The sequence below is a fragment of the Buteo buteo genome, chromosome 5 (genome assembly GCF_964188355.1).
Source record: "Buteo buteo chromosome 5, bButBut1.hap1.1, whole genome shotgun sequence".
NCBI lineage: Eukaryota > Metazoa > Chordata > Aves > Accipitriformes > Accipitridae > Buteo > Buteo buteo.
The window spans coordinates 31,189,412-31,204,364 of NC_134175.1; the positions used below are offsets into that span (position 1 = coordinate 31,189,412).

Genomic DNA, 14,953 nt, shown 5'->3' on the forward strand with positions numbered 1-14,953 from the left:
TAGAGTGAATTCCTTCACTTTATTATATACTGATTATCATTCTAACACTACAGAGTACATAAATTTCATCAGGAAGATCATCAGGAATGCTTGGAACTAAGAAATATTTAAGAAATTTTATACAACTATCCTTCCATTTTCAAAAAAGTAATCATAATTTGATCTTTTGCCAAATTTAGAAAGTTGTAATTTAGTACCGTAATATAAATCTGTACTCAGTGCTATCATAAGCTTGAAAAATCACTTTTATTAACATACAAAAAAAAAAAAAGGAAAATAGACATTGTAGGTAAACATTTGCTTTCATCTACAAATAAGTACCACGAGTAACAAAACAATAAAATAATTATTTAAGTTCTTGTGAACAGTTAGAAACAGAGGAAGGAATTTTCTGAAATAGAAGCAAAGGAATAGAAAATATTTGGCAATATCTTTTAGTCTCTCAATAAAATATCCATGTAAACAAGTAATCCATATTTACAATATCATATGCAATCTTCTTGGTTACATGTAGTAAGAAGTGTACATGTAATTACTGTACATTCAATTCTAAAGTCTAATTTGCACCATCATTTCTCAGTTTCGTTCATGTTGGAGAAAACACTATTCTGCTTCTGTGTGCAGTACTGCATGACAGCATGTAAATACATTAAAAAAATAATTTTTTTAGGCATCTTAAAAAATTAGCACTTTTAATGTTGGGTTTTGTAACTGCCTATGGTTTTATAGGAATCCAAACTTGGAGTGTAAGCTCTACAATCATGTCCCTGTAAAAACAACAATGTAGGAGATTTCCAAACATGCAGAAAAATCCTGATAAAAAAGCTAGAGTTCTACCTTCCATTTATATCTTTGAAAATACACCTTTTTATTCCCTGTGTTGCTACTATTACCCATAAATACAGGTAAGAAAAGTTGCATGAAAGAAAAGTTAATGGAAGGCCACTTTGAGAAGCAGCTTTGGGAATATGTTTTTTTTTCAGAGAAAATTATTCTCCAAAGTCCTATGTATTTTTATTTAGCACTTGAACTAACCTCATATGTTGCAAGGATACTTAAAGACCTTTTAAATCAGTTTAGAACAGAAGCCAAAATCTACAGCACGTTGATTCTGTTTTAAATTGCACACACCAAGGCTGAACAAGGTTCAGGAGCTCACAGCTACTGCATCTCATGGGGACCTTCCAAAGACCAAAGCAGCCAGAAGCCCACAATTCATACATGAGAGATCACTGATTATGATAATTTCCCAGAATGGAATCTTCCAGCTCCCACTGACTTTCTACTATCATGTTTAACCTCAAAGTTGAAAAACAAAAATACAGTCTGGCAAACTAGCCTCAAAAGATTGCTAATCCTTGATTTTCAGTTAGATTTATATAATCAGAATAAAGAATTAAAGAAATGCCACCATTCTTTTTCAAGTATCATTACCCTTGAACAGTACATGGAATAAAATGGAAAACAGAAGGCATACTGGTTACTATACCTTAACTTTAACAGCATATAGAACCATTCACCTAAACGCTGTTGATTTCAATACATCCAAGTCAGTGTTGTAACAAAAGAAATCACAGATTTTGTGTTTTTTTCCCAATATACCGTACAGTTAAAGTTTCTTCCAGAACAATCCTTAGGCAAGTGACTACCTTCCACACAAACACACACTTTTATTAGATGACTCAGTACTACATAAGGATTGAATGAGTTCATTTTCGCAGGTGGATGAGACACAGTAACAGGCCAATACCTACCAACTTAAAATGGTGTTGTCCGTGTAAGTGCAGTATAGAATGCTAGCATAGTAAATTACTGTAACAGTTGAGTTCATTTATTCACTTCACCTGTTACACTTCAAAAGTGTTAATAGAGCATCTCTCACAAAGACTAAACGTGCATTCACCTGCTGTAAGATGCTGACCGATTTCACCAAAAAAGCAGGCTTGTTAAGCAGAACATGAGATCAGAAGACAGCACAGTTTAGTGTTCTCCACAGGCTACTGCAAATCCCTCTTCCTACTTAATGTTCAATATATAAGTTTGTAATAGGATGCATAACATAATCATGTCGTGTCAGCTGAGCACTAATGTCATGTAAAACATGGTCTTGTTTTTCTCTCAGAAAGCTGCTATCAGTACTATTTAGATTTTATGCTGAAGCTGTGCAGAACAATTTTGGGGAAGATGGATAATTGTGTGGAATTTGAAAACCAGGGAAGAAGCTGTCTGATCTGTTGCACGTAGTGGGACTGGAGGAGTGCTCACACAATAGTTTAGTATTCCTTCTGTCATACCTGAATACTACACTAAGGCCTTTAAAAGCAGGTATTTTCTCAAATGAAATAGTACACCAATGCTAGGTGGGTCCCAGTCATCCACAAACATGCGTTAAGTGAAAATATAGAACACTTGGATGTAGTCCTTGAGTACCAAATAGTACAGCAGAAAAGTTTTTCAAATAATATACTATGCCAGCTTTCTATACTGCATTCACCAGATAATTAAATGTTATTACAAATCAAATAACAGGAACTGAGGTGCTTTTTGTCAGAGAAGATACAAAATAACTCATGACCAGAATTATTTGTACCAATGCAACACTGAACTACAAAATTTGCATATTTGCTAAAGTTTAATGTGTTTAAACATTTTAAAAAGCTGAAGTAGATAAAAAATTTATGTAGTCTTTACCAAAACAGGAAATTAAATGCTCTCTGAAACCGTCTATATTGCAGCATGAACAGTGGTAAATTTGGACTTGTAGTGGGCTCTGCAGCTTTTACAAGAAATTATAATAGAAAGGCTCATCATTTTGGACATGTGCAATCAAAATAATCTATAATTATTATTCTACAATAGTAAAAAATACAAGTATTGTTTATATGTGTGAAAATAATGAATGAGCATAATACATTAATACGCCCATTACTAGAAAGAGCTATAAAAGTGCCAGTAGAGACTTAAACTGCATTATTTAACACTTCGATTTCAAATTAAAAAGTCATAGAGTTTATATAGTTTGCTTATAGACTAAAGTATGTCTTCATGCTTGTGATGATAATGATATTGACACCAGTGTGGAGATACCAAAATTGGCTTTCAGTTAACAGGTAGCATTTTAATCAAATCAGCAAAGCTCAGCTGTTTCTGGAGGAAGCATTTCCCTCTTCAAGCTCCTTTCTTCTGTGAGGCAGCTAGCAGTCTTCTCTGGTTTCTAACTTCCTAATTTCTAGTCTAGTGCCATAAATCAACAGAACTCTGCAATCAAATAAAGCTAGTAAAATCCTGCCTTCTGGGATAAAAGGAAGACTTGATTTAAGTGATAGATATTTTTCTAAGTGTATATCTATAGCTTTCTAAATAAGACAAATTCTGCATTTGGCTTTCTTACAATTTCCTTAGATTTCAGTAATGATTGCACATAATCCAAAGCCAAATGTTGTCTGTATACAATATATTTGGTAGAGTTGTTTAAAAAGTCAACAGATTTGTTCTGATTAAAAAAAAACAACATAGAATTTTTTACTTTAAACATAACATTTAGTGAAGATTTCAGGCAAACTTTCATTTCTTCTTTTGAATTAAAAATTTTAGACTAAACATTTTTATGGTGCAACTCTGCAAAGTGCTGAACAACCTCAAATCCCATAGATCTTAGCAGCTGGTGAGGGGGTTAATCAGCTTGAGAAATCAGGGCTTTAAAAAAGTGAACATTACCAGAAAAATTATGTGTGATCGTCTAAATTCTGCTGTCTGGTATACTTCATGACTCTGATTCATAACCTGCAAAATCACTCAGAGCAAAATTTAGTCTCAATCTTGTTAACTTTTCCTGACTGTAAGAGATAATAAGCATTAAATTAAGAAGTGATATGGAAAACATTTTCCAATTATGTGATTTTCCCGTTATGTGATGTCATTCATGCTCTCATTTTTTAAATGAGGACTGAGTATGAACCAATATAATGTTTGGGGTTTACTGGAATTTAAATTCCTATGTAGAAAACTTAAGTATCTTTGAGCAAGCCATACTGAAAATAAAACCCCAACCTATTTATATACCAATATAGCTAAATTGGAAGGAATCAGGGGGAGTTGGCAATACAATAGTACTGTTATTCTGTGTATTTTCTTTACATAGTTGATCGTTGGCCTGCTTCATCAAGTTTGAGGTTTTGTTTTCTGGCTGCTTCACTACTGATCCTCAGATCAGATTTATCTGCATTACTACCGTCTGTCATTGTGGATTCTGCTTCAGTGCCTTCAGGAGTCCCTCCAATGGGCTGCAGAACTTTAGCATTCTCTTCTGGGGGGCGCTTCCAATGGGACCTGCTTGCCATCCACAAAATAAGTGCACCAAATATGACAAGCAAAAGACCAAGACAGTTGACAAAGGTTGCCTCTGGTGGGGATGCACTATATGCAGGATTTTTCCTTTGGAAGGGAAAAAAAAAAAGGTCGATTATCTTAAAGACAGTCCTGGTCTAAAAACAGCAGTCTCCTGCTAGGTAGGAGGTTTTTTAAAAACAAAGCAAAGCAAAACAAAACAAAACAGTGTCCCAGTACTAGATGGTTATTATTCTGTGCAAATGGAAGTACAGTTTTCAATGAATAACCTTAATAAACAAGTGAAAAAAATACTTACAATGAAAATATAAGCTTTTCTGTGATTCCCATGAGAGCTGTCGCAATCACTGTTGCAAAGACGGTAAGGCCCGAATAAACATGTATTGGCATGAGAGCTGCTCGGAGAGGAACTGGAGCAAAAGGGAGCAGAAAGACAGCGAAACCCAAGAAAAGCTAAACACAAAACAGATTCATAGATAAAGCTATATGGGAAACAAGCTGCACTTCTCAAGCAGAATAAAAATAATCATAAACATTCCATTTTGAGAAGCCTTCAGGTACAAATTTGAAAAGATTTGGCATTTTGATTTCTGAATGTGCTCCCTTCAAAACCAAAGCAGTAATTCTGGATTAGCACCTAGGAAGCAGACATGAAATATTTTATAAATAATCCTACCTAATATCAGTGTCCAGACTTATTGGTAATGCTAAAACTGCAACCCAACTAAGTACTGGAAACATATGTTTTCAGTGTCATTAATCCAGTAATATCTTAAAGGTGTGAGCAGCTACATTTTTACAGTCTCTTCAAGGCCTGTTCTCTGCTTCTGTTACATGTTTACACCTAAATGAAGATCAGAAGGCAGTCTAACCTTCTGACTTGAGTGGACTAAATAATTTTACCTTGTGAAAGTTTTGGTTTAATTTAAGTATATGTCTTTAGAAGGGCAATGGTCTCTATCAATCAGCTGGCACTTACAGAGTGAAGATGTGGGTGGGTGGCATGAAGTTATTCAGGGGACAGGAGTCCTCCCATTAGCGCTAAATTTGTGACGGAACATAACCCATCATGTCACATGGTGGCACTCACAGGCTTGCCCAGTCATACTGAGGTTGCATCCCTTCTTTAGTTTGTTCTACCTTTACTTACCCCTTCTGCAAAATTAGAAATAGTGCATGAATTTGAATTTCATCTTGCTTTAACCTCCAGTCTTAGTCCTTGTTTTGTCTTTCCATGCTGGATTAAAAAGCCTGGTATTTTCTCCCTGGGAAGCCTTTTTAATACACTGTAATCAAGTCATCTCTTAATCTTCTTTAGATCTGCTAAACAGTTGGAGTTTTTAAGTCTTTCACTGGAAGATAGTTTTTCCAGCTCTTAAATTACTTTTCCAGATTTTCTTTTCTTTTTTTTTCTTTTTTTTTTACATTTAAAATAATGTATTCTGTAGTATTTTATATTAGTTTTGCTAATGCCATATACGGAGTTTAAGATAATCTATTCTTAGAGAATTTACTTTTCCTGTTGTCACAGCATCATGAGAACTCATTTTGAGCTTCATGTCATCTTTGAGCACTTCTTTCCGGAGACACTGCTTTCCAAGGGACCGTCTCCATTTTACATTTCTGCCCTATTCTTAAATTTATGTCCTTGTGCTATACTGTATTAACATATGTTTGGCTTAAATACAATATATTTACACTATTGTTCCTGTAGGTATAGTATTATGGGAGCATCCCTCCTCAATAATTTTTCAACTCTGTGATTGACATGCCATTTCTGGCAAATGCCAAATGTCTCCTCTGTTAACAAAGATACTACTTTATGACTATTTTTTAACAATAGTGCTCAATCACTTAACAAACATCAGTCTCTGACTGGAGACTTACATCCCGGTTTGGAGGAAGTAACACCACAGTTCTATTGATGAGACAGGCAAGGCATTAAGTGCCATTGATCATGTTTATAGTAGCAAAATGAAAAGTAGAATTAAGATCTTATTCACAATTCTTTATCTTAACCATTTGAAAAAATGCTGATACTCAGTATAGTGGTAGCACAGATTTCCCTGAAATAACTCCATTATTAGGACAGGAAAATCTTAACATTGTTCCTTCTTATTCATTAGCTGTTGTTCAACTATAAAGAATATACTCAATAATGCTGCAATATTCTTTCTTTTTTCTAAGTGTTAAAAACACTATTTCAACATTATTTCCTGTACCTCCTAGCCTGAGCAGTGAAGGATAAAAGTTCAGAAGCCAAATCCCTCAGCTGGGGATTTTCTGTGCTTGATCACCAGATAATACTTATTTTTTTCTTTTTAGTGTTTTGGCAAAAAAATTAAGAATCACAATTTGAAGGAACAAAATTGATTTCTATAGTGTAATACAGTATAGGGAATTCAGAATGTGTGTGCAGAAACATCACATCCAGTAGTTAAGAGTGTATTAGTGAGGGCCTATTGCGCCTGAATTGCTCAACACATTCTTCAAATTTTACAACTTGTTTGTAAATACAGTTAGATTCTGACCTGGAAAGAATAAAATATAACAGCAGTCAGCCCAATCCAGCTGTGCAGACTGTACATGTTAGGAATGTTCCTGGCATTGTGGAATTCAAACACAGCTACCATAGAAACAATTGCAAGAATCATAGCTATGGTATTTAATCCAGCATGTATGAACTTCATTAGGAGTTTGCTGCACTTCCAGGTCCAGGGCAACCTGTACACAATAATAGCTGAAGAAAGAACAGAAACAAGATTTTATGCCTTATAGGATAACTTCTCTCAGATTTTAATAATCATGCATCATTCACATAGGTCCATTGTAAATTACAGGAAAATCCAACCTTTAGTCCTCTGAAAGAGTCTATTAAAAGCCTTTTTCTCCTACACATAGCATAGCATATTCCAAATATACAACTGAGGCTTAAATACTGCTTTTAGGGAGATTTCTTCCTAATTTTAAAAAAACTTAAGTGTGTTTCAGAAAAAGAACAGTAAACAACTTGGTGTCATCTTTTCCTCATTCCCTAAATTCATCTAACAGGGATTCTGCATAGGATTTTGATTTTTCTGCTACTAGTTAGATTGGAGCCATAGGGCCCAATTCTTATATCCAGAAGACCACCTATTAAGAAAGTGTGTAAGATATTTTTTAATATTTATTCTCTTTGCCAACTTTGGATAATGCTATTCTCTAATCGCTTAGATATTTATATGATTATGATCTATTGCATTGATACTAACAGGATTATTTTAAATGCGAAAGTGCTACTCAGCATAAGGGAATCATAATCTGATTCTTAAGAGACGAAAGGATTTGGCAACTAGAACTCTTCCATCACTGTTAGATGAATGTAAGGGGGGTTTGCCTGTATTTGCATTAATAACTTTGCCTGTATTTGCATTAGTAACTCTAGCAGACAGTGTTTTATCCATTCTGAACAAAACAACAATTTCCGGTGATCTAACTCCAGTTATTCCATAAGAATAACTTAGCCTAGAGCTGCTTCTTGGCTCTTTCCTTGAGGTCCCCACCACTCCTTCCCTGCCACAACTGTTCTCTGCCTGTCGTATGACCCAGGTGCTTTCCACAGGTGACATACACAGACAAGATTACTACCCCTACTACCTGCAGCCCCAGGTAGTAATTCTGGATGTATGAGAGCACATACATATATTCAGATAACGGGACAAATAGTTATGAGGACACCTGATCACTTGACCAATAAAGGCTAATGTGCACATCCATAATGTCTTGCCTGAGCAAAAAGACTGAGCTCCATTCATCTGATTCATCACATCCTCATTTAAAGTTTCTGCTTAGGAAATTACATTCAAATCTTTATATATAATTAGCTATACTAAACCGAAAGAATAAGAATATATGCAGGTGTTTAAAAAAGTTCCTGTTCCAAACATTAAGAAATAGATGTGCACCAGGAAAAAAAAAAAGTATTACCTGATAAATACAAAGACTAAGAATTTACTTAAGTGATTCTCATGTACCTTACACATTACTTCTCCATAACCCTAGCTTTTTATGCAAAAAGCATAGGTTATGGAAAATAAATAGGATATTCATTCTGTATGTTGTGATGAATAATAATAAATGATAAATTAATTTCAAAGTTCTGTTTACACTTTTTTTTTAAACTTGGATGCATGCCAGGAAATACAGTATTGCATTAAATAATTCACAAAGGAAACACTGTTTGCAAGTGAAGTTTCCAGACTACTATCAGGTTTTAAATCAATGCTTTTACATATTGTGTGAAAATATAATACTGGAATGAAAGTGTCCCTTAGAATATTTTAATATATACAGCACTTAGGTAGTTCTCAGCTTTGTACGTTGAAAAAGTAACAATAGTAAACCCTACAAAATCAGGAAGATAAAAGCCTGATTTTTAAGACAGTTTGACAGTAATCAATCTATATGATGCAGGCAGTTATTTCAATATTAACAAGATGTAAGACTATCATATAACTTTTGGGGAACTGTTGGAGATGATCATAAGCTTAGTGTGCTAAATCATACTATTATTAATTAACTTAGTACTAATGATTATGATTTCTAATCTTGTAAAGCAGTTATGCTAGAAGGCCCCAAACAAATCCTCCTTGCTCCATCTTACCATGTGGCACATAGTATTGTTAATAATTTATACCAAGTGCAGTGAAGTAAAGTACTGGACTCTATATGTCTTGAAGTAAACTTGATGTGCATCAGTCCTGGTCTCAGTTTTTAGTCTTTGATTTCAGGGGGTCAAGTCCTGACTAAAATTTTTGTATAACATTTTTCTTTGGTGCATAAGATGCTGTTATCTAGTTGATTTAACTTCCAAAATCACTATCAAACTCCCTAGTCACTTGTCCACGTAGTCTCAGATCTTTATCTGGGACATGAATTTTCTGGGCTGTTTCCTATAAACAGTGTGATAGAAAAGCAAGGAATACAGACTGATGGCTTGGACACTTGTTAACAATACTGTGCATTAGCATGTTACATGCCACAGCCCAGGACATATGCATGATAGTACAACTTCATTTAATCCTCTTTCCGTGAGGGCTATGTGTGAAGTTATACATTGCGACTTGAGCAGATCTGACTGTTTATCACTGTGAAAAGACACAGTCCCATTTCCCTATCACCACTTTTGTTCCACTTCTGTGTGCTTCCCCACCTTTGTCATAGCTGGTGCTTTTCTGCCCAGCGGAAGGAAGCAAGACAATCTGGGGAACAAAGGGAAGAGGAGGAGGAAGATTCTGCTTTCAGTGGTGCAAGCTCTTAAAAACTGACTCAGACCTGACATGTAATTTCATCTCAAAATTAAAATAGCCTGGGTTAAAAGCACATATGGAGTTACAGCATTTTTAGCAGTGACATGCTAAAGCAGTCCTGTGAAGAACTTTCTCTAGGTACAGCATCTCTACTACTGTTAAAAGACTGGAGAGTCTAGGTATCCTTAGACACAGCTGCTTCTCTCAGATCTCACTCCTGTTTTGAGCTCCAATTTTAAAGCATGTCACATAGGGCAGAGTGATCTTGCAATATCTTGTATGTGGCATGGAACACCTGTTCTTTGCCAAATGTACAAAGCAAAATCGTAGAATTAGCTCTTTAGTATTTCTGACTGGCACATGCTTCATGTGCTGTAGGGAGGTGTCAGGGATTGCTTCCATGTTAGAAGGCACACAGTGTGGTTCTGTGAGTGCGCTGGGGGTGCACTGCACAGCACCTCACAGCTGCCAGAAAGGAATGTTCCTCTTCACTCCTTTTATTTCCAATCCTGCTACTTCTTGGCTGATCCTGTTGCTTACCTTTGGCAGTTCTGAATGCCCACTAGATTCTTTGGGAACCACTTTAACACCAGAATGGACAAGTGTCCATTTATGATTTCAAAGGGACTCAAACTAAGCTCATCAAGAGAGCTGCCTCTTCACAAGTTGCCTGTGATGAGACCCTCACAGCTTAGCAGTCATTTGCCCTTCTGATTCTTGAGAATTCTGCAGCCCATTGAATGTTAGAAACTCCAGCAATTAGCTATTTTTCCTTCGAACAGATGTTCTGTTATGTTTGAAGCAGGGGTAATCATGTTTGTCAGATAACTCAGAGCAAGCATTATCTTCAGATGTGATTTCAAGATGAAAGACTGCTTACTTTAAAACAGATTTGCACTCCTCCTTGCTCTTGCACATTGTCCACCATCTCCCTTCTCACATCTATGGCACTTCTGAGACCCTTTGTGCAGGCAATTCAACTTTCTATTCCAGCAAAAACTGTACTTGGGGGGGTGGGGTGGGGGGTTAGTTTTCTGGTAGTTGAGTTAATTCAGTTTATGGGTCTGACAAGGGCCAGAGCTGGCACAAACCAAACAGGAGGAAGATGAAGTCTGAGTCAAGGAGAAAGCTGAAAGGGAGAAGTGGAAGAAAAAAGTAGGAATATTTCAGCCACAGTGAGCTGTTAGGTTCTCACCCACCTAGGTAATTTCATCCATACAGATGAAATTTAACTGACACTGTATGTAACACCACATGGTAATGTGGCAGACCAGGATTTTTCCTTCTCTTTTCTCTGTAAGAACTCTTAAGTAACATTCCTGTTGTATTCCTTTATTAATATACTGCTGGCGTGAGGCTACATCCTCATGTTTTAAGCCTGTTTAAAATAAAGTTACATGATACTTATATAAGATGAGGAGTATTAATTGTGCAAGCATCTTCCAAGTTTTATAGTGTCAACCTACAACTTTATGGTATAGAGTTTCCATGTGACTCATAAGCAGTAGAAGACTGATCTGAGGATGGGTCTACCCAAGACTACCCCACCCTCCTTGTTCTGACTCACTTTTTATTCTATCTTCCACAAGCCTAAAAACCACCATGCTGCTCCTCAGTCTGCAACAGAGATTGTCACATCTCTGTAGAAAAGAAATTCTTTTATTAGTTGAGTAATGGGAAATCCTCAAAAATAATTTATTCCACATTATGTCTTGATGGGTTTCTTAATTAGTCCTTTGGGAGAGAACCAAACATTATCATTTGCAGGCCAAACATGAACAAGCATGCAAATACTCCTTTGCAGCATGCCCTGTGTCTACAATTGTTGTTCAACATTTTCACATGTAAAATAAGACAGAATTCCTTATTTACTTATTTAACCCGTTCTATCACACTACTATTCCTTCAAGCCTTTCTTAAAACACTCTTTTCCTCCTGTTTTTTTCTATCTTACTCTTTTCAAAAATGTTGCTGTACTAATATGCACACAGACATTTATTGCCTGTGTTTTTCCCACTTTAAGTCCGGAAAATCATCTGGACAATTGCTGTGCACTGACAGTGTTTTGTCAGGTATCATTTACCTATAGGTGCTGATCCACAAATATTAAGTATTAATATTAACATGCCTACAGCTTTTTCATTTGATTGACAAGATATATACGACACTTTTATCAGGGCACATCAACTTCCCAATATGCACATTATTACAGTCATCCCTTCACAGACCAACAATACAACATTTCTATCCTTTGTATAGACTTTAATGAACTCAAGAAACAGTTGATTTGGTTATTATTTCAAATCCTCCACACAACTTTAATCAAGATATTTATTAGCTATTCCTTTCTACTTTTAATTACTTAAAGAATTATTTTTTCTTGTATGTGTGCAAAGAGGTATCCTATTCCCCAGTCTCATGGAAATTACTTTGAATTCAGTGGCAGACTTCTGGCAACCAAATTTCAATCAGATTCACAGTGGTATCTTATCTGTTGATATTTCATCTGATTTACTACAATACTGCTTCAGTCTCCAACTTTGCTCTTCTTGTTACATAATAGGATTTCCTCCCTAAATAATGCTCTATTATCAATGAATTCCTTGTATATTCCCCCCCACCCTTTTTTTTTTGAGCTATGGTAAACTTCCATTTACTTTACATATATCCTTACCTACACAAGGCTTGAGGCAAGCAACATCCTTACTCTGTGACACAGGGCAAAACTGAGTTTCAGAGGAAAAAAAAAGAAAATGCGTAGGAAAAAGCTGCAGAAAATCTCCCCCTATATTCTTCAAAAAGTCTGTGCTTATATAAAAAACAGTAGTTTGATCACAGTAAGTAGTATACATCTTAGTGAATTCACCAGGTGTTTCTCATTGCTTATTTATAGCCTGAAATTACACTTCCTATTGAGCAATATTATGTAAAACAACTTCCAAATATTGTTTATTGCTCAATAGTAATTTGTAACTTGAAGCCACAAGGCTCCCACTCCCATTGAAAAAATGAAATTTGCAGTGCATGTTCAAATCACAACATTCCCTTCATAGCCAGAACTAGCCAGCCACCCACTCCTCCTGTATCTTCCAACCTCTGACTGGCTGGGCTCCTGCCGAAGAGCAAGCGAGCGAGCAAGTGAGCACACATGTGATGCAAACAACATGTTCCACTGGAATGAATGTCCGGATGTGCTGGACAAGTTTTCTGGCTGGATGAATGCAATATATCATTCAGCAGTGAAGCGAATGTAAATAAGGTTATTAAAAATGAAATTCTAAGTTTGTCTAGAGAAAATCGGAGTTTATTTTCTATTACAAAGAAAAAATACTCCTGCTTACATTTATACTGTAAGTCTTCAGAGGTTCTTCATTAGTTAAGAACAGTAAAATGTTCCCCATCGTCTCCCCACAAAAGTCAGTGGTGAAACTGTGGGATAATTTCCACTGTTCTCTGCAGTATTTATTTGCTGTTCTTGGAGACATTACTAATGTTTCACTTAGTTCTCTTCACGTTGAAACTAGCAAGAATTTTGTCACTGACTTTGTAAAAAATTGCTGTTAGAAGCTGTTATCTGTGTCAGATTTCCCCATTAGTTTTAATGCCATTAGCATAAATTGACACTCCCAAATTTCAGGACTTTTAAGGTACAGTCCAGTGCCCTTATTTTTGCAATATTTAGCCCTAGTTTAAATATATGCACAGGCTAGATAAGCACCTCTGTGGTGCTCTCTCATTATCCGCTTTTTAAACTTTACCGAGAGCATTGTATTTTTCTTTCCTAAATCGATACCTTTTATCAACTAAAGTGTGTCTAATTTAGTTGTATTCTTGGAATTAGCCAATTACACTAACAGCAAAAACACAGTTCAAACTCCAGTATTCCCACTGGCCTCAAGGAACAACCCTTGCACTTAAGACCTAACATACTAATTGTGTGGGATGGAAAAAAGATACTGTTCATGTTGTAAGTGCAATGGGAAACATTTAAAAGTCAGTCTGAGGCTGAACTTGATGCTATCAAAAGTTCACACACTCTATAAAAAACAAAAAAACACCACTGCATCATAATCGTTGTATGCTATTTAGGCAGCAGGATTAAGAATGAATTCAGAAGATATATTTTACAAAATAATTTACACTAAGTCTGGGCTGACGAACTGGATTTTAACGATGCTTATGGTGCTACATTTTCTCTGGCACAAACACCGTTCCTGGATCTAGCTTCAGTGGTACTGCACTTTCCTTTCTCCTCTTGGGACGTGGGAGAGAGCCAGAAGAGAGGGAGCCAAAAGACAGGAACTTTCCTAGGGCAGCAGCATTTCTGGCACTGGGGTTCTCAACTCTCAATAAACGCAGGCTGGCTGGGAAAGCACACCTCGCAAGCATTACTCAAAGTGCGAGGCGATCGCAGGCCAGGGTAAACAAGTGCTTGCAGAAAAAACCATACATAGCAGTTTCGGCTTATTACAAGGGACCCTTTGTCCCTTCTCGGGGAGCGCCGGCTTTCCTAACCCGCTCCGGCCGCGGACCGCTGCCACCCGCGGGCCGCCCCGCTCCCCGCGGCCCCGGCCCCACGCAGCCCCGGCTCCCCCGCGGCTCCACGCCGCCCCGCCCCGCCCCGGCTCCCTCCGTGCCAGCCCGGGGCCCGGGCCCCTGACGCACCGATGCCCTGGATGAAGACGAAGCCCGTGATGACGAGGACGGGGTGCCAGTTGAACTCCCGCGGGCCGCCGTCCCAGCTCAGCCCTTCGCGGTAGTGGAAGACCCAGACGAGGGAGAAGATGACCGACACGAAGCCGACCAGCAGCGCCGAGACCAGCAGCGCCAAGAATCGCCCGTAGTCCTCCATCTTCCGCGCCCCGTGCACGGCAGCGAGCGCCGCGAAGGAGGGGCCGGCCGGGCGGGGCGGGGCGGGCCCCGGGACGGCGGAGCGGCGGGCGGTACCGCCACCCGCCGCCCGCCGCCCGCCGCCCGCCGCCCGCCGCCCGCCGCCCGCTGCCCGCCCGGCGGGGACGCCTTGCCGCGGGAGCGGGAGCGGGAGCAGGGCGGCACTGCGCGCCCCTCCGCCCTGCCCGGCGCCCGGCCCGCGCCCCTCGGGGGTCGCAGACCCTGCTTTTTTCACGAGGAGGGTGGTGCTTTTCTGTTCTCTTTTTTTTTTTAAGCAGTTTTCACAAGCTTGCCGAGAGTTTCTTTCCCTCGCGTTCAGAACTGCGCCTCAGAAAAGACGTTTCTGTGTCAGCCTGTCCCCTGCCAGGGCGCCGGGCCCCCAGCTCTCCCCGCTGCCCCCCCGCCCCCGGCACTGGAGTAAGGGAGTT

The 14,953-nt window shown here is 38.2% G+C and overlaps 1 protein-coding gene across 2 annotated transcripts; it reads right to left on the reverse strand.

Moving 5' to 3' along the window:
* Window positions 1-227: 227 nt before the first annotated feature.
* CYBRD1 (cytochrome b reductase 1) lies at window positions 228-14,625 on the reverse strand. 2 transcript variants are annotated; one of them, XM_075028449.1, is made up of 4 exons: window positions 14,301-14,625; window positions 6,879-7,087; window positions 4,646-4,800; window positions 228-4,434 (listed from the first exon to the last, which is right to left on the reverse strand). In XM_075028449.1, the coding sequence occupies exons 1-4, from the start codon at window positions 14,485-14,487 to the stop codon at window positions 4,134-4,136; spliced, it is 852 nt and encodes a 283-aa protein (XP_074884550.1). In that variant the 5' UTR covers window positions 14,488-14,625; the 3' UTR covers window positions 228-4,133. The 2 variants fall into 2 exon arrangements, with proteins under 2 accessions (XP_074884550.1, XP_074884549.1); XM_075028448.1 differs by lacking the exon at window positions 14,301-14,625 and adding an exon at window positions 12,310-14,265.
* Window positions 14,626-14,953: the final 328 nt, after the last annotated feature.